Genomic DNA, 25,787 nt, shown 5'->3' on the forward strand with positions numbered 1-25,787 from the left:
GACTGGACCAGCCTCAGAGACTTGAGGAAGTCTGGCCCATCTCCAGCAGGGAGAGGGTAGGCAAAGCCAGGACCAGCTTCTTCATCACCTAAGGAGAAGGTCCTAGGTGCCATCCGCAGCAGAGAACCTTCTATCTAGGTGGGCCCAATGGCCACCTGGTCTCTTGGCCAGTGCTCCACTGAAAAGAAGCTCCTAGACTGGTGCTGCTGTACCCCCCGCATCACCCACCACTCCAGAGCCCATCCCCAGACCGGCTCTGCTTCATCCCATCCGCCCACACACTGCTTGGCCCATCCTCATCCCACCTGGCCCTTCCTTGAGCCTCTCAAGTGTGGCCCATTGGGGAAGTGTTGGCAGTGGGGCCCCTGGATGGAACAGAGATGGCATCATGTGTGTCCATTGTGCCACATGAGCGAGTCTCCCCTGATTGTTATGAGTGCTCCTGACTCAAAATGCGTGCAATTCCCAGCGTCAGTCAAAGGCTTTTAAACAGCAGGTGCCACTGCCGTTGCCTCGCAGAACACTTCAGAAACTTCTCTTTAGAAACCAGCCCCAGTTTGCATCATCACAGCCATGCTAAAAGGCCCAGTGGCCGCTGAGAACCAGCTCCCATCTCTCAGTAACAGAAGTGAAGGCAGATGGAGGGGGAAGCAGGGCCTGTGGAGGGCACTGCAGGGGTTTTCTTCCTACCCTGAGCCACCGGGCATTGCCCTGCTCAGCACCACGGGTTCTCCTGGAAGGCTGACTGCTCAGCACTGCTGAGCATCTGACCTGGCCCCTTAGCCAGTGGACAGTGACCGGGGCTGAAGAATGAGGAAGGTGGGCTGCTGGGGGGGCCTTGCCCACCACAGTGCAGAGTAGCGGGCAGCTGCGCCTTCATGACACTTCCACATGGGAACACGGCTTCGTGTTTGCTTCCTTGCTTGCTTGTTTGTTTGTTTTTGGTACTGGGATTGAACCCAGGGAGTGCTGAGCGACATCTCCAGCCCTTTTTAAATTCTGTTTTGGAGAAAGTCTTGCTAAGTTGCCCAGATTGACCTCAAACTTGAAATCCTCCTGCCTCAGCCTTGTGAGTAGCTGGAAGTACAGGTGTGTGCACGGTGCTATACTTTCTCCTCACCCCTCTGAGGAGCTCTAAGTGTCTGTTCTCTTGCCAACATGTCCCTAAGGCTTATTTCTGCTTTAAGGAGAACACGACAGCAGTGTTAGGGCCCTGGATTTCCAGGTGAGAGTGCCAGCCTGGGCTTCGTCCGGGCCTGCACAGCTCAAGCCAGAGCCCGTCCGTGGCCCACATTCACTGCAGAGACCTGGGCGAGGGCTGTGCTCTTGCCAAGGCCTGAGGAGCAAGTCAGTGACTGTGTGCGGGTGGGGAAGGGCCTCTGGGGTGGGCCCTGCCTCCTCTCATTGTTCCCCTCCCCGCTTACTGATCCCACCATGTTTACCCTGAAAGAGCTCTTTGGTTTTGTTTTCCTGGAAGCCCATGGTAGCTCTCATTTCTGATGCCGGTCCCTCTTCAGCAGGCCTCCACCTGCTCCACCTTCGTCACCTCCTTCCACGCCCCTCCCCCTGAGCAGAACAGGCCCCTCCCTGCCCTGCTGCCATGTCCTTCTCCCCACCATGCTGCCTCCACCCCACGCCCACATCCCAGAGTCCTACCCCACCTTCAAAGGTGATTTAAATCTGGGGACAGTGGCACACTCAACTCAGGAGGCTAAGGCAGGAGGATCTCAAGTTCCAGGTCAGCCTGGATAGACAGCTCCCACCTCTCCTACTTCATCTGCACCATCTCTCTGCTGGATGGCGAGCAGCTTGAATGCCATGCTGCTGCCTGATTTCCCTTAGAATCCCCCTTGGCCTAAAGCTGGGCCCAGCACAGAGCAGCTGGGTCTGAAATGAAGCCAAGTGGCACCCAGGCAGTAATGAAACCTCCTCTCAGTGCCTGAGCTCAGAGGGTGGGCAGGTCCATGCTGTCATCCCTCACATGGCCTCCTCCAGCGTCCCCAAGTGTCCCAGAACAGAACCAGAACTCCTCCTCCACACCCAGCCAACCCAGACCCCTCCTTGCTGATCCCATCTCTCTGGGGAGAGATCAGGGGAACGTGGGGAATGTGGCCTGAAGGGACCAGGCTGGCTGACAGCGGACACAGCAGATTCAGGCCTTTCTTCTTTTAATCAGAGCAAATGTGGGCCCAGTTGCGACTTTCACACACAAAGGACTGTGTGTGACCAGATTTCACAAGATGGGTGAAGACGCGGACTTAGGAAATAGTTACGTTCAGAGTAATCACAAAGCTGCTGCTCAGAGGAAAATTTAGTTTTGCCTTCGAGGCCTGCTTTCCTGCAAGGCAGCGTCTGTCCTTTGCACGCTGTGACCAGGGCTCACCTGCTCCTGTAGCATCGGGCCTTCCCGCCAGGTTCTGGTCTGCTCACCGGCTAAAGCTTTGTTCCTTCGCTGGGAGCACACGCTCTCCCCTCACACTGCTTCTGCGCCGTCCTCCCTCCACTAACAGCTGTTTCTTCCCCTTGTCCTCTCCCTGCCCTGCTTTCTTCACACTGTCAGGGCACCAGTGCTTGGTTTTCCTCATGTTATCTGGTCTCTATCTCTGTCTCCCTCTGTCTCTGTCTCTGTCTCTCTGTCTCTACCTCTCTGTCTCTATTTCTATCTTCTTTTTTCCTAGCAGCTTTATCCAGCTATAATTTATGTACCATTTTAAATATAGAAGTCAATGACTTCTGGCAAATTTATAGAATTGTACAAAGAATACCACAATCCAATTTTCGAACATTTCCATCACTCCAAAAAGAGCCCTCGTACTTGTCTGTAGTCAATATTGTTCCTACTCCCAGCCCCAGGCAACCACTAATCTGCTTTCTGTCTCAGCAGATTTGCCCTTCTAGAGGTTTTCTATGCACAGAATCCTTCACAATGAGATCTTTCACTACCTGCCTTCTTGAACTTAGCATAATGTTTCTGAGATCCATCTATTTTATAGCATGTCTCTTGCTCCCTTATTTATCGCAGAGTAGCTTTATACCTCACCTGCTTTATCCAGTCACCAATTGATGGGCGTGGCTTCCCTCTCAATATTTTCACGTCCGCACCAGAGACTCCACACTATTCTGCAGGCCTTTTTGGAACAAATTTCTGAAGAGTGGGAAAGGTTTTTGGTATCTCGGGACACCCTTGCTTTATCACAGGAAAGAGCTGGCTGACTGATAACCTTCCAGGAGGGTTATTTCCCAGAAAACAAATGAACCAAAGATATTTCTTTCTGTTTATCTCAATCTAAGCTTTCCCTAGTCACAGTCTTAGGACCTGGCCCTCAAAGGCTATGAAGAAGCTGGAAAGAAGCATTATCTCAAGGCATTGCTGTTAGTACTTCATGGCCCTGGGTTAGTTACAAACAGCCCAGAGGTAATAGTCAAATCATTGAATATTTAACTGCTGCTAGACAAAAGCCAGGACGCTGGAGACCCCTTGGTTCCTGGCTAATAGGGAAACCCAGAGGCCACCAGAGAAAGACTCTGATTGTCTGAAGCAGTCAGCAGGGAGCACTCCAGGGAGAGCAGGTCTTTATCATTTGGTTCAGAAGCATTTAAATCTTTCAGTGATGACGTTGGGCCTATCGGTGAGCATACGCTGAATATCAAGCTCACCACATGCGCCTACCCTGTTCACCCAAAAAGCAAAGAAGGAGGCCTCCTTGAGTTATCGAGGAGTGCTAGTGTCAGGCCTCGAACTTCAGATTGGTTTTAAGGGCCAGATGTCAGCCATTCGAGGGATGGAAAGTCCTGCAGAAAGGGAGGTGCTCTGCTAGAGAGGTCAGGGAGAGGTCGCCTTGTCCTCTTGCCACGGCCCTTGGGTTAGGGAAGGTTGGTAAAAACTGAAGTTCTGAGCCAGGCCATCATTTGTGTCCTCACACGCATTCCTCTTGCCATGGACAGGTTCTGGCTGCAGATGGTCGCATGGTGGGGGCAAGGATCCAGAGCCACCGTGGCTTTTGACAATATCTCCATCAGTCTGGACTGCTACCTCACCAGTGAGTGCACCCTGCCCCTGACACTGCGTCCTCCAAACCCAGCAACCCATGGCCTCACCACCCCTCCCTAACCTAAGCCTGACTTTCTCTCCCACCCTCCCCAGTACAAACTCCTGTCCCCCCTGACACTGAGCCTCACCTAACTCAGCCCATGGGATCTTCTCTGTTCCAGTCAGTGGGGAGGACAAGGTGCCCCAGACTGAAGAACCCAAATCAAGAAATCTGTTTGAGAGAAACATAAGCAAGGAGCCAAAGTCCTGGGAAAACATACCAAGGCAGACTCCCATCTTCGACCCTACAGGTAAGGGTTCAGTTCACAAATTTAAGCCATGTCATTTCTTGTTGCAAAAGACAGAACAAAGATATGTGCTGTAAGTGCAGTAGGGATCCATGCCTGAAGCATAAAATGGTCAGCTATAGGGAGAATATCACCGTTCATAGCCTGGCCCTGGGGCCCCAAGAGGACGCTGTTCGATTCTCACATTGCCCAAGCAATGGAAGCCACTGGAAGTTGTGCAAAGGAACGAGTTCCCCCTACACCTGAGGAATCCCAGAATCCACACAAACAGGAGGACAAAACTGCTAGTCTTTTCTCGACCAACTTCCTCGAAACCCCCACTTTTCAAAGAAAGCGAATCTTAGCATCAGGTTTCCTCTCCTCACAGAGGGCTGGGGCCTAGGACAAGGCTATCTGTTACATAAAAGTGGGCCACCACATCACGGGTGCGTTCAGTTCAACACACCGCCCCCGGGGCTGGATCCCCACCAAACCTGTTCTGACCTTCAAACCCCAGGCTGGGATTTATCATGGGGGCTCTTGCTGCTTCAGACACAGGCTTCTTCAGTTTTTGGCTGTCAACCATACGTGTAGGAGAAAGCTCCTACAATCCATCTCCAAACCCAGCCCAGAGGAGCTGACCAGGACTGCCTGGGCCCCGCTGCAGCAAGCCACAGGGCGACCTGAGCTGGCCCTGGTGCCTGGAGATGTGAGGCTTCTTCAAACACGAGTGACCTGCAGAAGCAGGTGTACAGCACACAGTCTACTCCCAGTCTTTTTTCCTATAAAACATGTCTTTATTAACATAAGGAAGGCAAATGATGTCTCTACTTTCTATGTATAATGTAAAACCTGCTGGGTACAAAGTACTTTTTTAAAAAGTTAGATGCTTTGCCTCCAAGTTATCTGGCTCTCACTTATTAATGAAATGTTAGTTTTGTTTTGTCTTTGGAGGAATTTTTCTGTCCCTTGGAAAACTGTCTCAATACTGACACACCCCTTCCTGATTTCTGCCTGCTTCAATCCAGCTGCCAAACCAACGCAAAGAATTAGTTGTTTTTCTCATCACTCCACCCCTTTCCTTTACCCCTTCGCCCTAAAGAGAACCCCCTTCCAAATCTTTCCACTTCTCCACACAAGGAGAACTGCCACATCCATTTCAGTGCTTCATGAAGCATCCAACCTGAGGGGGGCAGCCTTCTAACTTTCTATCCAGAGTCGCTTTCTGTCACCCACCGCCATCATTCACCTCCACTTACTCCATGGCTCTTGGCCAACGATTACTTCCTTGTGATAAATGCAGGAAATTTACAAATGTAAAAATTCAAGAAAGAGGCCAAACATCCCCTTTGTAAAACCTGGTGGCAAATGCCCTGCCCCAGCCTAACCATCAGCATTGATTACGTAGCAGGGACTCCAGAAATACCTATTGATTGACTAGTAGATGGGAAGAGGCTTGAGCTGGGGTCTCGGATTTTAGGAGCTGGCAGCCCTGCAGCCAGCATTTAGGAAACAGCCGTGCCCGCTGCCAGAGCCTGGGTTTATTGCCATATAATTCCCACTGTCCCTAAAAGGCTAATCAATAAGGGCCTGCCCAGTGGCCACTCAGACTAATGAAATCACACAGCAGCTCCAAAGCAGTGATGACTCCCTCACCACCTCCAAATAGAATTAGAAGCAAGCAGCTGCTTAAGGAGCTAGAGATGACTCCAGCTGAAATTCAAGCCTCCCTACTAAGTAACTTCACCCCCTAATCCCTGACCCAGCCTCCCTTGGAGTGCAACCAGGGCAAGTGGCTACAGATCAGGGTTTTGCCCGCCTTCTGAGCCACCTCTCCTCAAAAGAGAAGACATTGAGCCAAATGTGCCCATGGGCATCCTTGAGAGATGTTCCAGCTACCTGAAGTCTCTAGAACACCAAATAAAGAGCCTCTACGTTCCCAGGAACCTAGTGCCATGTCAGGGAGCAGCTTGTGTCTCGGAGGAGCTGGGCACCCTCCCCATGCTCTGTCCAAGTGGTAGGAGGCAACACTCTATCGTGTTTTAGGTCCCCCAGCCCCAAGTCACTGCAGCTCCCTGCCCTGCCTGTGGAGGTTGGGGTATCTCCGTTTCCTTTGGGAGGATTTCCCAGGGGCAGGGCCATCTTTCTCCACCACCCTCAGGAATATCCACTGGACTCGGCCTCGTGGTCAGGAGAACAGCCCCACTGGCCCTGGCCTCTCCTGCCTTTCATCTGGACCCACCTGCAGTCCTTGCAACTTCCTCTGTGGCTGATTCTGAACTCAGAGACATTGAGCAGAACAAGACACAGGTCTGGAGCTCAGAGAATTTCTGTTTTCAAAGAGGAGAGGGCAGGTAGACAAATGCTTGAACTAGAACAGTGTATCTGCATCAGGGAGAGCAGAGGAGCCTCCTGGAGGAGGCGAGGTCCAGGCAGACAACCAAAGGTCAAGGCCAGGGCCCCCTCTCCTCAGTAATAATCACCCAGCAAACACATGTGCCTGGCACTTCTGCTGTGCCTAGTGCTGTGCATGCCCTTGACGTGGAGAAGCTGACCAGTACTCACCGTGCTGCAGCTTCCAGGCCTGGGGAGAGCAGCCTGTGACCATGCAGGCTGGGCCTGCAAGGTCAAGCTTAACCCAAGCTCAGAACTTTCACCTGGGAAGGTCCCTGGAGGAAGACACAGCACTGAGGCTGGAGAGGGAAAGGAGCATGTCTGATCATGGGCTAGGTGGTTTCACACATCCTCCCACTGGCCCAGGAGAGTTGCTCTGTTATCATTCCAGGGAGGAAGAAAAGGGTATAAAGAGAGTTAAAAGTCCCAAAAGTCCCACAGCTGGTAGGGAGTAGGGCCAGGATGTGAACCTAAAGTCTACATTCTTTCACTCGAGTAAGCTACTGCTAAGTATAAAAGAAAGTCTCCAGTCAGAGATAAATACTAAAAGTGGAAAAGAGCTAGTGAAAAAGTCCCAGATTAGAGGGCCTACATGAACAGTAAACAAATCAGCTCCCAACCCCTTGACAAAGAGCCAAGGAGACAAGGTAATAAGATTTTCCTTCCAAAGTTCAATGCTGTCAGTTTCTACTGAGCTGGAACAAGGGTGGCTGGTGGCATTTCACCTCTTGTCAAGTCTCAGAGCAACCCCTAGAAACACAAAGGCCAAATTGAGTCTTTTGAAAACAGTGGCCCACAAAGTTTCCATCTTTTTCTAAACGCTCCTCCTGTCCCCTGAGCCATTTGGCCTGACTCCCTTGCTCTGGGAAGGGTAGACTGAACCTCTGGAACAGCCATGTTCAGGTGCAACTCAGGGCATTCTCAGATGTCTCTGAGTTACTTTAGCTAATCAGATAAAGAAGCTGGAGGAGAAAATGGGGCAAGGATTAAGTCCAGGGAAATTACATTTGTCAGCTTTGCACATGCAATTACACTAACCAAATGGTTAGGCTAATGCAATCACAGGGCTGCAGAGGCCCCTCCTTTCCTCTCTTGCTCTCCCTTCCCCTCTCCCTCTCCTTCCCTCCCCTCACGCTCTCCCTTCCTCCCTCCCCTCCTGTCTCCTGATAAGTCTCTGTCTCCATCTCCTTCTCCCATGGTAATGAATGACATTAGAGGCGAGGAGGTACAAACAGACTCTGCCACCTTCCCTCCCCTAAAAAGCTCAGGTGAGGACCCGCAGATCCCCAGGGTCCAATACCCCATAGCCTTTCCTTAAAGCTCAGATATCATATAGGGAGGACCAAGGGAATGGGCTCAGTTGACATGAGAACCCAATTCCACAGTCCTAACTTTGGAGTCTTGGCATCAAAACCACAGCTTTGCCTCTGCATTGTCTAGTAACAGGTTTGTTTACCATTTTCTGAGTGTACATCGGTTGCCAGAGGGGAGAAAAGCAATTAAAAACATGTAGAATTCCACGAAGAGCACCGGACCGGGAGACAGAACCTCCACGTTGGGCCTGGTTGGGTGGCACTCGCAACCCCGGGTCTCAGGCCTGTTCAACCAACCTCACGTAACCTCCTCTCCTGTGGTGTGTGAGCCAGCCTGCTTCCAGTAGCAGCACTCCTGGGAGATGGGCTTGTGTGAACACAGAGCAGGGCGGGTAGCTACTGCTTGAAAAAGTCAAGGTTTGAAGACAGTCTCCACGTCCGTCCTGTTCCTAGCTCTGTGACTCTGAGAGCTGAAGGGGGCTGGGGTAAGGGAGCCATCAGTCTATGTGGCCCACCTCTCTAATTAACCTGTGGCCCAGCTAATGTGCCCGGAAGTCAGGGTGACAGACTGCCCATGTCCACACATGCTCCTGTGATTCAAGAACAGATGCCAATTCCAATGAGAAAGTTTTATGTGTTTCATATAAATTGATTGGGTCTATTTCTGCTAAATGCATTATCCATTCACCACAGAACAACTATTAGAGATAATAGAATTTGTAGCTAGAGCCATTATGTTGCAAGCACACCCTTCTGGGGATGACAGCATTGTTGGAAGGCAGGCTTTGTGAGACCCCCCTGCCTTCCCTCAGGCCCTGGCTTCTTGCTGGGAAGCTAGTGGGTAGGCAGGGCTTCCTTTGTTTCCCTCAGAGCCTTCTGCACTTGGATTCCGGCAGGTCAGTCAAGTTCATTTCGGGGGCACACCCCAACAAGGAAGGTCCTTTTCCTTCCGAGTCACCCCCTCCTAAATAAATAATATATTCTAATCCAATGCCAAAAACTCCTGTCATAGTCTAACTTATTGGCATTGCTGACAATCCCATGCCAGCCTGGGGCATGGGAGTGGGAGAAAGCCAAGATTCCTTCTGTAGCTGCAATTCTCCACTGTATGCCAGTTTTAGAGGCAGGAAGTCTCAAAATGTGAGACGTCAAGAGACGAGGCAGGATAGGAAGCCCAGAGAGCTTACTCACCCTGTGGGGACTGAGTTGTCATGAACAGCTCCCTGGGGGATGCTTCCTTATGGACCATCCTCCCCGACTTCCCGATGTAGCAAGGAGCTGGCCAGGGTCCCTCCAGTGTGTCCTGCATAGGGTGGTGGATTGTCTACATATAGGTCACCTGGCCAGGAGAGGGACCACCTGCAATATTAACAGTACATATTCCTGAGCCCCTGCACCACTATGGAATGTTGATTAAAAATTCACATTTTCAACAAGCCCTTTGGACAAGTCTGGTTAGCAACAAAAGTTAAAAACTCAGGACCGCAGCTTGACCTCATAAAGACCAGCAGCCTGCACCTCGGGAAGTGGGTGAGGGGGACTCAGGGCCACCCGGCGTCTTTTAAGATTCCATCTTTCCAACAGCAGAGGCTTGGCATTATTTTGCTGCCTCTTCACACAGCAGTGATAACCACTGCCCCCTGAGTATTGCTGGTGCCAGGAAGTGTGCTACTCCTTCACGCATTGTCTCATTTCTTGGTCCTGGAACATGATCCCCGTTCTAAGATGAGGAGACTAAGGTCCAGAGAGGTTCCGTAACTTGTCCTAGGTTATACAACTGTTATCCAAAGTTAAAGAATGTATTTCCTTTTTGTAGTAATGTTTGCAATGCATAATGAATACACCCATCACGAGGAGTTGGTGCATATGCACACTGCCTCTTAAATCTTTTTATTTCCCCCTCTTTCCCCTGCTCCATCTTTAGATACCCTTCCCATCTCCAACAGGTCTACTTCTCTGTTTCTTATCACCTATGAAAGAACATATTTCTTTTTCAAAAAATATCACACAGAAAGTAGTTTTCTAAGCCAAATTTAACGTCTAGAAGGGCCAAGGGTAACCTTAGAAGGATCCCATCGTTGAATAGGTATATAGATGGATCTCCCTCTTTGTTGAAAAACCCTACTTCTCATGTTAGTTTCTGCTTAAACAGGGCACATCCGCCTCTTTCCTAAGACAGCACCCCACGTGGGCAGTGCACCCGCACACATCTAGGGGAGCTGATACCTGCCACTAGTTAGCATTCCTCCAGCACCCCGCCTTCGTGGGTGTGCTTGGAAGTGCTTCTGTCAGCACCCATTCAATTGAAGGGAACAACTCTTTAAGCAGTGGCACACTTGGAACTCTGGGAACCTGTTCGGCCACTGGCCATTCCCCTCCTCAATTCCCCTGCTGCTTAACCATGTGCAGTTAGCTCTCTTATTCTGCTAATTTTTGATTATCACCTGTTTATAGCAAGCACACTCATGGTGATGCATGAAGCACCAGCCTGAGCCTGGCTCCCGGACTCCCAGGCACCCTCTCAATTAGCATGTCACTCTTCATTTGGGTGCGTCTCCCTTCCCTGGGAGCTAGTGTGGTGGTGCTCCAGGAAGAGAGATGATGTTGAACTAATTCGTGATTTGTGATTCCCATTACTGACCCAAGAGAGGCTCTGCCCATGGAAGAATCTCTGCACACTGGAAAGCCAGTCCGCATCCCAGGAGGCGGCCAGCTCCGAGGACCAGGGAGGAAAGCATTTCCCAGGGACCTCCTGATGGTGACGATGGGGTGGAGTCGAAGACCGGGTTGAAGGCTGAGCGGCCCCCAGCACCAGAGCTTGCTGGTGTATGTTCCACCATTTATAGGTCACATGTTTTCATTTGTACACTGGCTGTCCGTGTCTAAATCTCAGCAGTACCACTCACTTTAAACAACTCCCTTCTCCTGCAGCATCTGTGCCTTTGTTTCCTCTTATCAAAAAAGAGTGTTCAAGCCAGGTGTGGTTGCACTCTCCTATAAACCCTGCACTCTGGGATGCTAAGGCAGGAGGGTTGAAAATTTGGGCAATTTAGCAACTTGTCTCAATATAGAAAAGGGCTGGGGATGGAGTTCAGAGTGAAGGCCCTGGGTTGAATCCTCACTACCACAAAAGGGGAGTACTTGTATTAGTAGCCCTGAGTACTTCCATCTCAGAGGTGTGACATAGGGACTGCATATATTAATACAGTGGTGCCTCAGTTCATGAATTTAATCTGTTCCACATTCTGGGGAAGATGGCTATGTTTGTTGGTGTGAGGAAGATAGCCACAGTCATGTTCATCACCCGAGGCAGAGTTTGTGAATGGGAGCAAAATTTTCCCAAATGTTTCCATTTGTGAGCCCAGTTGTTTGTAAAGAGAAGTGTTCGTGCACTGAGGTGTCACTGTACTGTATTTGCCAAGGGTGTGGAGAGGCACCTGACATAGAGAGCCACATGAGCCATCATTGTTTTAACCATTTCGGAATTGAGGAGACAGAAGAGCAGGAGGCAGTTGACTTGCCCTACCCCACACTGCGGAGCTGGGCCTCAAAGGCAAGGCAGCTCACTCCAAAGCCTTCCCCACTCTACCCTGGGGCCCACTGGGAACAATAACAGACACCTCCCCAGTGTTGATCAGCATCAACAGAGAAGCCCTGGCTGCATCCAAATGGGCCGTTTTCTCATCCACTCAGGCCGTTTAACTCAGCGTTCAGGGCAGACAGCAGCGCTGCCTTCCCTGAATCTCAATCCTACAAACAGAATCCACACCGAGCTGAGTTCAGTCTGACAGGCATGTGCTGGGTGCCTGATGTGTGCCACACTTGTGCTGGATGCCTTGGGGAATGAGCCAAGTGCTGCTCTTTCAGAGCACACTACCCAGAGCTGTGCCCACATGAGCCCCACTGGATGCCACTATTCTGATCCCACTGAGAACTAGGGCCAGCACCTCCCTCCACAACCCTGACTTCATCCTGCCCGACAAGGTGCACTGCAAAGTATTCCGAGCCAATCATCATTTTCAAGAGGAAACCCAGTGTTCTGGGAGAACGCAGAGCCTCTGTGCTGTTAGTTCACAACTCTCTAAACAGCTCCGATGGAGTCCAGCAGCCTCATGGACCTTCAATCTAACGCTGCTGGTGGTGGAATCACGGCAAAGCTTTGGTCGGACAAAGTACCTTAACACCATTCAAGGGGCTTTTGCTCCCCTGAGCCGCGAACAGAAGCTTCCGCCTTCCTCTCTCTTGGCTGGCTTGAGAAAACATGTTGTTTTTACCCATTTGCGTTGGTGAAAGGTTACATAAGTAGAAGAAATAAATGATCCAGGAACCCTGGACTCAGCACGGCTTGATTAAGATCATTTAGCTCAAAGACTAGCAGAACACAAAGGGCTCTTCCTTCCGTGCGAGTATATTAAGCACTTGTTTAGGAAGGCCGCTTCCATCATTCTTCCCCCAGGCTCGCTGCTTCTGCCTGTAAACCGAGCCTGCAGAGCCCCCTCCCCTCCCCTCCCCCAAGCCTATTCGGCTCCCCACTTGTTACAGCAGAGATTGTGGCCTCGACAGAGAAGTGTTATTTTTAAAATTCCTCTGGGCCAGAGCTGGACAGAGGATCTGAGGAGGAGAACAGCTAAAATGCTAATCTTTGATCGCACAAGGGGGTCTTCCCTGCTTGCCCCACCCCTGCCAGGAGGAAAAGGGACAAGAAGTGGGATAGCTATCACCTGAGTCAAGGACAACAGAGCACACAGGGCAGAACTCAGTGCCACTGTACCCTCCTTGCTGGGTGCTGACAAAAAGATGAGGAAGCTGGGCACGGTGGCTCAGGCCTCTGGGAGGCTAAGGCAGGAGGATCACAAGTTCAAGCCCAGCTTGGGCAACTTAATGACTTAGTGAGAGCCTGTCTCAAAAAAAAGAAAATGAGAGAGGAAGCCAAGGAAAACATTGACGGCGGTGCAGGGCTTTGGGGTGGCAGGATAACTATCTGTTGCTTTGAAACAATCGATCATAAACACCATGGCTTAAAAGAACACAATCAGTTTCACAGCCCAGCCTCAGGTCTGCTTCATGGTCTCTCCTAAGGATAGCAGCGTGAGCCAGGTCTGGATCTCGTCTGCAGGTTTGGCTGGGGAAGGACTCACTCCCCGCAGTTCCTGCAGGCTGCTGGACTGAGAGCCTCCATTCTAGGTATCTAGAGGCTACCTTCAGTTCTTCCCCACCGTAGCAGCTGGCTTAATTAAGCGAGTGAAATGCAGAGGGGAGGGAAGGAGGGAGAGAGGAAGAAAGAGAGAGAAAGTCTACCAGTCAGACAAGTTGTAATCTTATAATCATGAAAATGATGTCCCATCACCTTTGCATATTCGAGCAGTAGAAGCAACTGACATGTCCCACCCGTAACCAAAGACGGGGCTCACACAGGCTGTGAACATCAGGATAGGGGATCATTTGGATTTTAGAGCTTACCTGCAGTGGCTTTTATGTAGCAGAAGTCACCCGATCACCCAGAACCTCTGAGAGCCCATGGGCTTCTGATGGACAGAATTCCCAGAATCAGGCTGACGCTGTCTGTGAACATCACACAGGCACTGAAGTATTCACAAAACACCTGCTGAGAGCCATGTAATAGCAAGATGGTAAGTGGGTTGGCAGAGGCCTAGATGTCTATTGTGATGAGCATTTCTAACAGGCTTTGAAGGGTATAAAACAATATACGAGTATAAAATGTTGTGATATTAATATTATTTTCAAAATCCATAACAGAAAGTATGGGGTCAACTCCCTCATCCCTCATGTTTCCATCTCTAATTATTCAATGTACATATTTATGATCTGCCTCCTTCTATGAGCTCCATACTCTTGTGTAGACATTTAAGTGTGTGGCTGGACATATTTTCCTTGATTTTGTTTTTTACAGAAGTTCCAAGCAAATTTCAATTTCTTGCCTTAGAAACCTAAGAGAAAGGGGGAAGTATAAATAAATGACTGGGGGCATAGAGGATTGCCCTGAAAGGACCTGTGTGTCAGTATTAATTGAAAGAGGGTCTTCAGTCTTCCAAAGCTTGTCAAGATCTTGGAAATCATGGAGGCCCCAGGACCTTCTTCATGAAATTTTTTTCAAACAAATTCCAAGTGACTGGACTGGAAGTGCCTGTTGTTTTTTTTTTATTGCAAATACTGATCGGGACTTCATAATAAGATGAGAGCAATTTTTTCAGCTAATTATTATTTTTCAGGAAGTGACTGGCAGATGTAATGATCATATGCCAGAATTAATGTTAACATGTAAGGAAAATAAGGTATAGCTTGGGGTTGCCTAAAAACCTAATTGGAAATCAGAAAAACTCCCCAGACCTCAAAACAGCTACCTGGAAAAAATTGTTTCTTTCTCTTTATGATTTTGATCCTATTAACTAGTCTAGTTAGCCTACCACTTGATCTGTACTGTCAGCTATTGGGTGAATGGAGTGTCCCCACTGCTAAAGAAGGGGACTTAAGTGTTTTCTCAGAGATTGCAGGCTCCCTGCATTTCAGTTGTGTGTGTGTGTGTGTGTGTGTGTGTGTGTGTGTGATCAAGCAAGTATATGAATTTGTGTTCAAGCTCCTTAAGAGCCTATACCCTTTGCAGTCATGGGTAAGAGACAGTGGCTTCCAGAAAACATCTATTTATTGTACCAGAACCCCTCCAGTTAGTCCACCTATACTTTAATAGTAGCACGGGTTTTCCAAAGGGCCAAAAGTCCCATGGACCCCTCAATATGTAAGACCTCCCCCTCTGACCACTTAAGTGGGCTTGGGGGCTTGTTCGTGGTATACTCTCTTCCATTTTGCTTTATTTAGGGGAGGGTTGTCTTTCATTTAGAAAAAAAGTATTAACTGCCATCTATGTGACCAACACTGTTTTAGGTTCTGGACACAAAGCAGACTGAGCCTAACTCTTATGGGGCTCAGAACCTAGTCAGGAAGATAGACAACAGCACACAGATGACATGGTTTCAAGCAGTGATGTGCTGAGAAGAAAAGGCATCAAGTTAGGGGGACAGAGGCAACAGTGGAGAGCACTGAGGGGCGTTGTGATAATGGGGCAAGGAATCAGGGTCCATCAAATGTGTGCCAGGGCAGAACAGGAAAGTACTGTCAGTTCCTAACATTAGAGTCCTAGTTGTTGCTCCAGGGCTGGTGTGGCCTGGGGACATCTTCAAGCTCTTCCACAACAACATAGCTACAACTCTTATAAGCTGTGAAGTGTACCCAACCATAGCAGAGGGTGGAGCCAGGGGGAAAAGGGAGCCCACCTCAGATGAGCCAACTGGACAGTGGGAGTGACTCAGGTGCCCGGCTCTCTGCCCAGGAAGGCAAGCTGGAGGCCACATGCAGTACTGTGGCCTAAAGAAGCTTGGGAACCTGGCCTCAATCCACTGGCATTGTTTGAGGAACAGCAGCCGGAGTCTCTGGTCAGTGGTGTTTTCATTGCAAGGAGGTAAGAAGTCTTGATCCTAGGAGGGTCCATTCTGGTTGAAATAGGACCCTGCCAATGGCCAGAAGCCCAAAGAAGGGTCCAGTCCCAAAACAAAAATTATTTTATAATAATAAATTGCCAATCCAAATTCAGCAGCCCTGTGAGTATTCATTATTTCAGGACCTGATTGTGTGAAAATTCACATCTCTGCAATCCTCTTGGCCTGTCGGCTACATGATGACTATTGCAAATCCAGCTACCACAACTGCATTGCAGGCAGGACTAAGACAACTGTCTCTTCCCATCTTTGCTCTAGCCTTCAGGTCTTGTTTACCGCATCATCTCATTTTGGTCTAATGCTCTCCCACTTCTCTTTCAACCTTGACTTTGGTATTTCTTTCCCTCTCCAGTGTGTCCTGTTCCCTAATTCTCTTAGAGGCTCTGGGACCCAGAACTGGCAGTCAGAACACTTGTTCTTTCTAGTTCCAAATCCTCTGACCACTTGGGCTGCCTGCCCTTCTGCTGCCTATAGACCAGAGGTGTTACCATCCCAAGGGCCTTGTAAGGACTTCGTTCACTGTAAGTGTGGGCCAAACATCAGGCAAGAGCAGTGAAAGAGGTGTGGCCTTCTCCACTGTGAGGCAGCAGATCCTAATGACACAGCCCAGATAGTGATAGTCAAGTCAAGTCTTCTCTCTCCCTGTCAGCATAGGGGAATACAGAAGGGCAGAAGTCTGTGACTCTCAGGGCTTCAATGGGCAGAGCTGGTGTTTGAAACACCATCACTTCCCACTTAGGCCTCAACACCACATCCATTATGTGTTACCACAGATGCGTGACTCTACAGTCCCCATGTCAATATCAAATACTTTTTTAGCATAGCTCTAGCCTGAAGCCAACTGGGGAGTAATCAAATTAGCCCCAAAGTCTCCCTTAACTTAATTTTTACAGCTCTGCTTTCAGGATAGTGTTTTTTCTGTGACCTTTCTCTTCTCCCATGTGTCACTAGCTTTCCCTCAGGGAGCAGGATGTGGCTGAGAACATAACACAGAAGCCATCACAGGAGCCATTAAACTCCCACAGATCCCTAGTGTCAGAGTTGTTTAGGGTAATTCAGTCCTGAAAGCAGCTTTTATTTCAACAGCACTGACTTGCTGCCCTGGTAATGGGGAAGTAGCTTACTAGCAGGTTCCTCTCACTGCTACCACCCAGCAGAAAAGGACACAGGCCTCTGGTGTTTGTTCCCTGGGATACCTCAGCATTACCAGGCATCTCACCTGTCTAGAAGAACTGTGTGAGGAGCAAAGGAAATCAAGATGTAAAAATAACAATGAGACCATATATGTGAGCACATCTAATAAAAGGGAGGGCTGATGTTTCAACTGTTGTTGTTGCAACCTTCACTTCTCATCATCAAAAAAGAACAAGGAACAAAAGACCAGAAAGCTTTGTGTAAATGAAGAAGACTGGAGGTGAGGAGGTTGAGTGTGTTCACGTATGCCCTTGCAAACAGACACATACATACACAGACACAGGCATGCACTCAAGCTCATATAAGTGTGCATGTGCACACACACATGTGCAAATAAGTGCAGTCTGAGAAACAAACTATAAGAACAATGTGAAAAAGTCAACTAAAAACTGGTAGAAAGAGCAATTGCGACACTGCCATCTCACTCAGCTTCAAGTTTGCTCTGTGATCACAGGCCTACTGTTTAACTTTCCCACATGACTCACTATTTATAAGAAAAAAGTCACAATCCCGCCCCCCTTATCTACTGACCTAACATGACTGTAAGGAGCTAAGATTATTGGAGGATGGAGATGCTACACAAATATACTATGATTCAATATATTGAAATTGAAGGCCTAAATATTCCCAGCACTGGCCACTGAGAATCATAGCAATATGCTTTTTTATCTGAGCTACCTTCCACCATCCACCAAATATGAATACCAAAATGTAAATACATTCCAAAATCATGAATTAAAGGCTCAGCACCCTTCAGCCTAAGACACAGAGGTAAAAGGTCACTCTCACAGCCTCGCTTGACATTGGGTATTAGATAAGATTAAACATAAGAGGACATGCTGAAATTCTGAGAAAGCAGAGGGAGAAAAAACATTAGTTCATATAAAATGTTTACACCTAGGATCATGTTGTAAAACATTAAATAGTCCTAAATAAATCATTAAGTCTAGGTGGTGCTATCAAGACAAGATAAAATTATACTTGGTGCTCTGTACCCCCAAAAATGGGAGAACATGATGTAGCAGCAAGATCAAAGCCATGTCACTGGAGATGTCCCTGAGCTATATTGAAAACCCTGCCACCCCGGGAGTAGAAATGAGGTCGAGGGATCTGACCGGATAGATGCAATAAAGGGACTGATCACAGCAAAGCTATGACTTTGGTTTCAATCTGTAAAATTTTTTTCAAGGAGTTCACGAAAAGGACAGTGATGGGGGGAACATTATACTTTTTTAATCTCTCTGAACCTCTACATAAAAACTTCCATCCTATATCAAAACTGAAAACCCTTGGAAATTTATAACAAAATTTGGTGATAAATTATTCCCCTCAGACCCCAAAGCACAAATGAGTGATGACAAAATATCACTTCACATGTAGACCAGCAGTCCTGTATGGTCGCATCAGTACGAGCAGGAAGGAGAGGGGGTAGAAAGCCATTCTGAGAGCAGCTGCTGGAACTGGGAAAGGCTTTGCCCACTCTGGGGGGGTGGGGGGCGGGTGGGAGTGCAAGGGCCCAAGGTCAGAGCTGAAGAGGCCAGAATGGTCTGTCCACCAAGCTTCTTCCTCAGGAAAGTGTGAACATATAGAAGGAATTTCTAGGAGTTAAGTCAGTATTGAAAAGGGCAGGAATAATAGAAGGGAGAGAGAAAGAGAGAATGAAAGGGAATGAGTGTTCAGAGAAAAGTGGAAAGAGCCAACAACCTCAGAGAGCAGGCTGTCATGGTCTTGAACATCATGAGGGGCAGGGGGATTCTGTGAAGTTAGCAAGCCTGTTGAACCTACAAGTCTATGAAAACTAATTTCACATAAAATGCATAGCAGAAAAATACCAAGGTCAAATCCTACGTACAATTAGAATAAGGAGCAAGGAGGGAAGAATAATACCTCTAGAGAAAATAAAGCATACTAGAAAGACCTGTTCATGTAATAAACTTTTATTCCAAAATGAGCTAAAAGACACTAAGACAATGATAAAAGATATGAAAAATAAATCTCAGACATTATCTGATATAACTCAGAAAAGAATTTAAAATCAAATAATTTTTTTTCAGAAATGAAATACTAAACTAGAAGGAATGAAAATGAAGACCAACTGAAAGAGTTCTTAAGTTCTTACACAAAACGGAAAGTAAAGAGAGGACATATTTAAAAATCTAAAAGATGACATAAATCAAAGATAGCCAAAGAAGATCCAACATACACACAACTAATAGTAACACCTGAAGAAGAAAACCAAAGAACTGGAACAAAACAAATACTTGATAAAGATATAAGTCAAGGAAAATGTCCTTATCAAAACTTCCTATTAAATGAATACACTGTACACCTAGGAATATTGGCTCAAAATGAGCAATGACAAAGCATAGTCTGGCAAAATTGCTGGACTTTGAAGAAAAAGGCAAAAAAAGTACTTTGGGCACCTAAGGCAAACAGCAAGTGATTTCTTAGACAAGAAAATTCACATTATCATAGGTTTTTTGTTAGGATGGTAACACTTTCAATTAGAAGAAAATAAGAGTGGCAGATTTAATGTACTCTAAGGAAAAGAAGTATTATCAATGTGAAGAATTCAATGACTATTACTCCCATCATTTCCTTCTGTGGAATCTGCTTAGAACCAAAATTCAGATAACAAAAATAACTAGAGAAATATCAACATAAGAACTGACATGATCATTAGTCATATGGTACTACAGAACTAAGACTAAATAAGGGTTAAAAAAAAAAGTACAATGTGTAATAACCATCTGCCCCAATTGTGTAGATGTAGTGGAACTACAAGACATGACAGGAGAATGAGGTGTATATATACAGATTTTTAATTGCTTTTGATTTTTATATTAATAATGATGGTAATAGAATAGGTATTGTTACTCTGAGACTGTTATGTGTACAAGAAAAGATAATGTAAATTAATAATTACAAGATATTCTAATTTTATTATCACCTATGCTCTTGAGAACCATGATTCTCAGTTTGAAGAAAGAAATACAGATGTGATATAGAAGCAGTTAAATAAAAAGGTCCATAGTACTGAATATGAATTAGAAAGATCAATATGTAATCATGAGGCATATGTATGTGTATTCATACATATGTATGTTTATACTGATATACATATATCCATATGTATATTTCCTAACTCTGTTCACTAGAGCAGCCTAGAAACAATCACCAACCCTGCAGCAATAAGCTGTCATGCACCCAAATTTTGTACTTAAAATACCTCTTACCATTAAAGGAAACCAAGGCTTTTGAGAAAAATGTCTGGTTCTTGGTCTAGGGAAGGAATACTCTGTCATGCCATATAACAAGGAAGGTTTAAGTCTTCTAGAGTCATATCAAAAGAACTACAAAGGACCCAGATTCGATCCCCAGTACCGAAAAAAAAAAAAGAAGTACAGAAACGTCCACTTACCAAAGATGTGATAATTTAAACTTCAAAGGATAATAATTGTGATTAACTAAAACTTAAAACTAGCCAGGCATCATGGCTCATGCCTGTAATCCAAGCAATTCAGGAGGCAGGCTGAGGCAGTAGGATCACTAAGTTTGATGCCATTCTGGGCAACTTAGCAAAACTGTCTCAAAAAAAAATTAAGAAATATAGCACAGCAAGGGCCAGGGATTTAGCTCAATGATTGCGCTGCCTGCCTTGCAGGCACAAGGATCTGAGTTCAATCCCCAGTACCAAAAAGAAAAAAAGAAAAAGAAATATAGCACAGCAGTAATAGTGCCTTGGGGTCAATCCTCAGTACTACCCAGAAAAAAGAAAATACATTTAAATTCATGGATTTATAATAATATACAAAACTAATTGGCCAACTTTAGAGGGTGATAGAGGACAAAATGTAAGTAAGGAAAAAGAAATAAGTATTTATACTGTCTTATGTATGCGAACTAAATCACTGACCAACCAAATTGTAAATGAGGGAGTGTATCTCTATAGGTATGTACCAACTAATAAATGAGAAAAAAGATATAATTAAAAGGTATTGCTAAGTACAATGGTGCGGACCTAAAATCCCAGCTACTTGAGAGGCTGAGGCAGGCTGAGGCCAGCCTGGGCAACTTAGCAAGACGTTGTCTAAAAATTTTTTTTAAAAGTTAAGGATATAACTTAATATGAAGGCCCTGGATTGAATCCCTAGTAACCCCTCCCCAACCCCACCCTGAAAATAGCATTGCTTTGCAACTCCAAGTAAATAAATGGATTTATGCCTTTAGCTTCAGCAAACCATCAAAAAGGGAAGCTATAATCAGATAGTAAGTACTTCCCAATGAAGAAACACCATCTAAATTCTGGCAAGGAAATCTGGTTGCTAATTTACTGGACTCAAGTCCGTGTTGAACTGTACCTTGGGGAAGCAATCAACACATTCACACTCTGGGAAACATCACAGGTCAAATGATCCAGATTCTTCAAAAGATGACATAAGGAAAAGGTAGGAGTACAGGAGGATTCTATAGACTTAAAGAAACAAAAAATATTTTAATTTTAATGGAAAAACTAGAGAACAGTACCTAGAGTGATAAAACTATTGAAAAATGGAAGGGAGTGATTATTATGTAAGCCAGGATATGATTCCTTTGAGGATTAAGGAAGTGGTTGAAATTGGAGGGGCCATTGAAGATTTTGATGAAGTTGCTAGCAAAGTTCTATTTCTTGATCTAAGCAGTGGTTAAAATGGCCCTTTGCTTTATAATGACTCATTAAGTATGGATACATTTGCTTTGTGCATTTTTCTGTACGCTTTATGTTAAAATTAAAAGGTTTAATCTTCATCATTGTTGAAGGGCCTCCTATTATCATATCATTAAACAGAGAGAGTCAACTTAATTCACTACATACTTATAGAAGCTGATTATTTCTTTTTTGCATTTGCAACAGAACAAAAGAATAAGCCAGGACTTTAACAAACAAAGGTACTTGCTATAATGTATACAGGTGGTCTAATCCCATAATTTCTCTGGTAAATTGTCTACGTAATTATAATACCTGAATCCCTAGAAAGAGGCATCACTCAGTTGAGTTGAAACAAGTTGTAGTGATACTTTAACCACACAATGACAAGTGTGTACCTGCCACTGCCCGCATGGCTAAAGGGTTGACGGAGTGAGAAACAATGAGAGATTAAGAAACTTAAAGAATAAGACAAAGATAACAGTAAAGTTTACATAGCTGAGGCCAGGTGGAAACTCTTTGTCCTGATGATACAAAAAGCTTGGCTTGCATCCTCAGCACATTTATTTATAGTGTAGATAAGGGAACTGAAAGGGGGTGTCTGATTGGAACAGGGAGAATGGCTAGCGTCTACAGCAGATCATGCTTGATGGTTCTCTGGTGAATGGGTGAGAAGGAAGATAGTCCTCTTGTTGGCCAAGCCTTGCTCCACCACGCCCTCCTGGGAGAAGGCCAGTTAGGCCTGGCGATAATGATCTATAGCACATCGCTCCCAGCATGTACCTTGTTTTTATTTTACTCTAATGAGAGAACACTTGAGTTTGACCATGTATGCAAACAAGGGGGTGTCACTTTTTCTAATTTATAATAAAGATGGTGTCATATACATTATGGATGGGTGAATGATAGGCTGGGCTTGAACTTATGATCTTTCTGCCTCAGCCTCTCAGAATGCTGGAATTACAGGTGTGTGCCACTATGCCCAGCTAATTCTTATATAGGGGTATCTAAGACAGCCATCAAAATGGCTCGATATACCCTAGCCTCCACGAAGTTTAGTTCATTCAATGGTTATGGACGAAATTCAATTCCATGGATCAGAAACAAAATGGTACTAATGGTCCACGTGAAACATCAATTGCTTCAACACACAGGCCTTCAACATGAGGCAGATCCTTATTGTTGTGATTAATAGTGATAGTTGAGAGCTTATTTTCCTTTGTATCATGCTTTATTTCTTTGCATCAAGTTGAGCAGATGAGATGGTTTAGCAACAGTAATAAAACCCCTACAATCACAGTCTAGCCTATTTTTAACACTATGCTGTATATTACTAATTGATTTGTTTATTCTTGAAGGGCTCTGCAGTATACTTCAAATGAAACCCAGTGCCTAACGTATTTTTCTTTACTCAGCTGTCTATAACTATTCAGTATTTTCATGTCGGTAGGTTCTTTATACAATGTGGATGTGAATGACTCCTAAGCTATGTTTCAATGTGTGGCATGTATAAGAACAAGATAAAGCCACCCCTTTAGTTTATTTCTTCATAAATGAGTTTTAATATAATGAGAGTTTTTGTTTATTTAGAAAAGAGAGAAAGAAAGAGTCAGTCTCCCTCCCTCCCCTGCCCCCAACCTCAGTTTCTCCCTGGGAGCCATTTGAGTCCCCTACAGCTCTATAGAGCTTCAAGGACCAATGCAGACCCTGAGCAGGGGAAACATTGGGACTTCTGTACCTTCAGATTGGCAGCTCAACCTCAAGCCTGCCTCACTTCGCTTTGCTGCTGATGCCACCATTATGCTCTCTCATATCTCTGCTTCCTGACTATCACAGTGAGTGCCCACAGGTAGCATAGAGGCTAAGAAAGATTACTTGGAGATGAGACTTACTTCTGTCACCAAGAGGCACAGAGGGGCATTTCTCAACCGAGAGCACCCAGCCATCAGGGAGACTCTGGGAGAAGAAAAAAGCCACCAAGCCGAGAACTCTCTGGCTTTTATTTCGAATATCAGTATAAGAGAAAAAAAGCAGGAGAAAAAGCAGTTTGGGCCAGGAGCTGTCTCAAGGCTAAGCAGTTCTTGGGGAAAGAGGAAGGACAATTGGCCAGACATAACATGCTTTACTTATCTAAACTTTTTTTTTAATTCTTTTATTGGTACATTTTAGGTATACAATACATTTACATTTCTCATTGTGAACTTGTACCTGTACATGATGTATCTTTGTTCTTATTTTTTCCCCATTCCCTGGACTCCCTTCACCCCCTCCACCCTTCCCTATTTACAAAGACTTTGTGTCCATTTTTTCCATTTCTCATCATTTTTCCTTTCCCTTCTTTCCTTTCCCCTACCCCTTCTACTACCCCTACCCTTTGGACCTTTTCTTCCTATTTTACATTATCGATTATTCATTCTAATCATTGGTACATTTTAGGTATACAATATAATGACATTCATCATTGGAAATTTGCACCTTTACATAGTCTCTCTTGGTTCTTGTTTTTCACCCTTGCCCAGCCCTCCCTTCAACCCCTCCAGTCCTCCCTATTTACAAAGACTTTGTTTCCATTTTTCCATTTTCTCATATTAATCCCATTCCCTTCTTTCCTTTCCCCTAACCCTATCACTTCCTCTTCCCCTTTGCCACTTTTCTTCCTATTTCACATTATCTATTATATCTTTTAGTCCTTATTTACACTTTCAGTTTCTCAAGCTAGAGAAACTATTCAGTATTTACACATGTGTGTCCTATTTATTTCACTTAAGAGTATCGCCTCAATGTGCATCCATTTAACTAGAGATGTCTCTAATTTCTCATTTTTTACGGCTGAGTAGTACTCCATTTTATAAAAAAAAAAAAACACCAGATTTTCTTGATCCAGTCTCCAGTTGATGGGCATTTGGGCTGTTTCCAAGTTTTAGCTATTACAAATTGTGCTGAGATGAACATGGGTGCACGTATATCACTGTGGTATGATTCTTTTAATTCTTTGGGGAAGATCCCCAGCAGGGGAATAGATGGGTCAAATGGGACTTCCAGTCCTAGTTCTTTGAGGTATCTCCATACTGATTTCCACAGTGGTTGCACCAGTCTACACTCCCACCAGCAGTGTGGAGCAGGGTTCCTCTTTCCCCACAGCCCCACCAGCATTTGTTATTGGTTGATTTCATGATAGCAGCCATTCTTTCTGGAGTGAGGTGGAATCTCAGCGTTGTTTTCATTTGCATCTCTCGAATGACCTGTGATGTTGAACATTTTTTCATATATTTATTTGCTATTTCTACTTCTTTGTCTGAGAAATGTCTGTTCATTTCCGATGCCCATTTTTGGACTGGGTCTTTAAATTTGGGAGATCTGATCTTTTTAAGTTCTTTATAGATTCAAGATAGTAGACCTTTGTCTGAGGAACAGCAGGGGAAGATTTTTTTCCACATTGTGGGTTGTCTCTTCACACTGCTGGTGGTTTCTCTTGCTGTGCAGAAGCTTTTTAATAAGAAGAGATCCCACTTGTTGATTGTTTGTGTTAGTTCACAGGCAACTGAGGTTTTGTTCATAAAATCTTTTCCTACACCAATGTCCTCAAGAGTTCTACCTAACCTCTGTTCCAGCCAGTTCAGTGTTTCTATTTTAATATTTAGATCTTGAATCCATTTTGATTTTAGTTTAGTGCATGGCAAGAGATATAGGTCTAGTTTTAATCTTTGGCATAAACTTTTTATTTTTTAACCATTCAATTCTCACACACCTGTGTGCTTTTGTCCCATAGTTTAAACATTCATTTCTCACAGAGCCCAAGTGCTTTTTGCCCCATAGTTTATTTATTTCTCACAGTGTCTATATGCCTTTTGCCTCAGTCTTTAATTATTTTTGTGTTTTTGCCCCTCATTTTAACCTTTCACTCCTCATAGAGCCTGTGTGCTTTTGTCTTTCAGTTTAATCATTCACTCCTGGCCAGGTCCCCTACATTTCCCCCTATTTTGTTTTACAGAGTCAGAGATGGGAAGGAAGAGAAAAATATAGTGTAGACAAGTATTGGGCTTGATGTAGGAAAGTCATCATGGCCTCAGCATGGAGCATCCACCAGAACAGCATACAAAGGACCTTGAGGACTATGAGAAAAAAACAACAAAAAGAAAATTCCAATAGTAGTAAGAATCTAAATGTGAAAGTTGAGGCCAGAAAAACAATTTTGGGGGGTTCAGTCAATAGGTGATATCATTAAGGTGATTTAAAGTGATATTACAAACTTTCACTTGTAATTTATGAAATTGGGCTTGTAGTTTGCCCTGGAGATTGAATCTCCAACCAGATTCATATAAAAGGCATCATGGAGAAGGTGTTGGACTTTTTCTAGGCCTCTAAATGATT

General features: G+C 45.5%; 1 protein-coding gene across 1 annotated transcript in view; it reads left to right on the forward strand.

Moving 5' to 3' along the window:
• The window catches only part of Alk (ALK receptor tyrosine kinase), a 703,900-nt gene that overhangs the window by 617,580 nt on the left and 60,533 nt on the right, over positions 1–25,787 (forward strand). The window contains exons 10-11 of the mRNA XM_004839247.4: positions 3,946–4,040; positions 4,213–4,341. Coding sequence (XP_004839304.1) covers positions 3,946–4,040; positions 4,213–4,341 — 224 coding nt within the window. The remainder of the gene's footprint in view (positions 1–3,945; positions 4,041–4,212; positions 4,342–25,787) is intronic.

The sequence above is a fragment of the Heterocephalus glaber genome, unplaced genomic scaffold (genome assembly GCF_053883595.1).
Source record: "Heterocephalus glaber isolate CG9 unplaced genomic scaffold, H.glaber_assembly_v1.0 deba00001457, whole genome shotgun sequence".
Lineage (NCBI taxonomy): Eukaryota > Metazoa > Chordata > Mammalia > Rodentia > Bathyergidae > Heterocephalus > Heterocephalus glaber.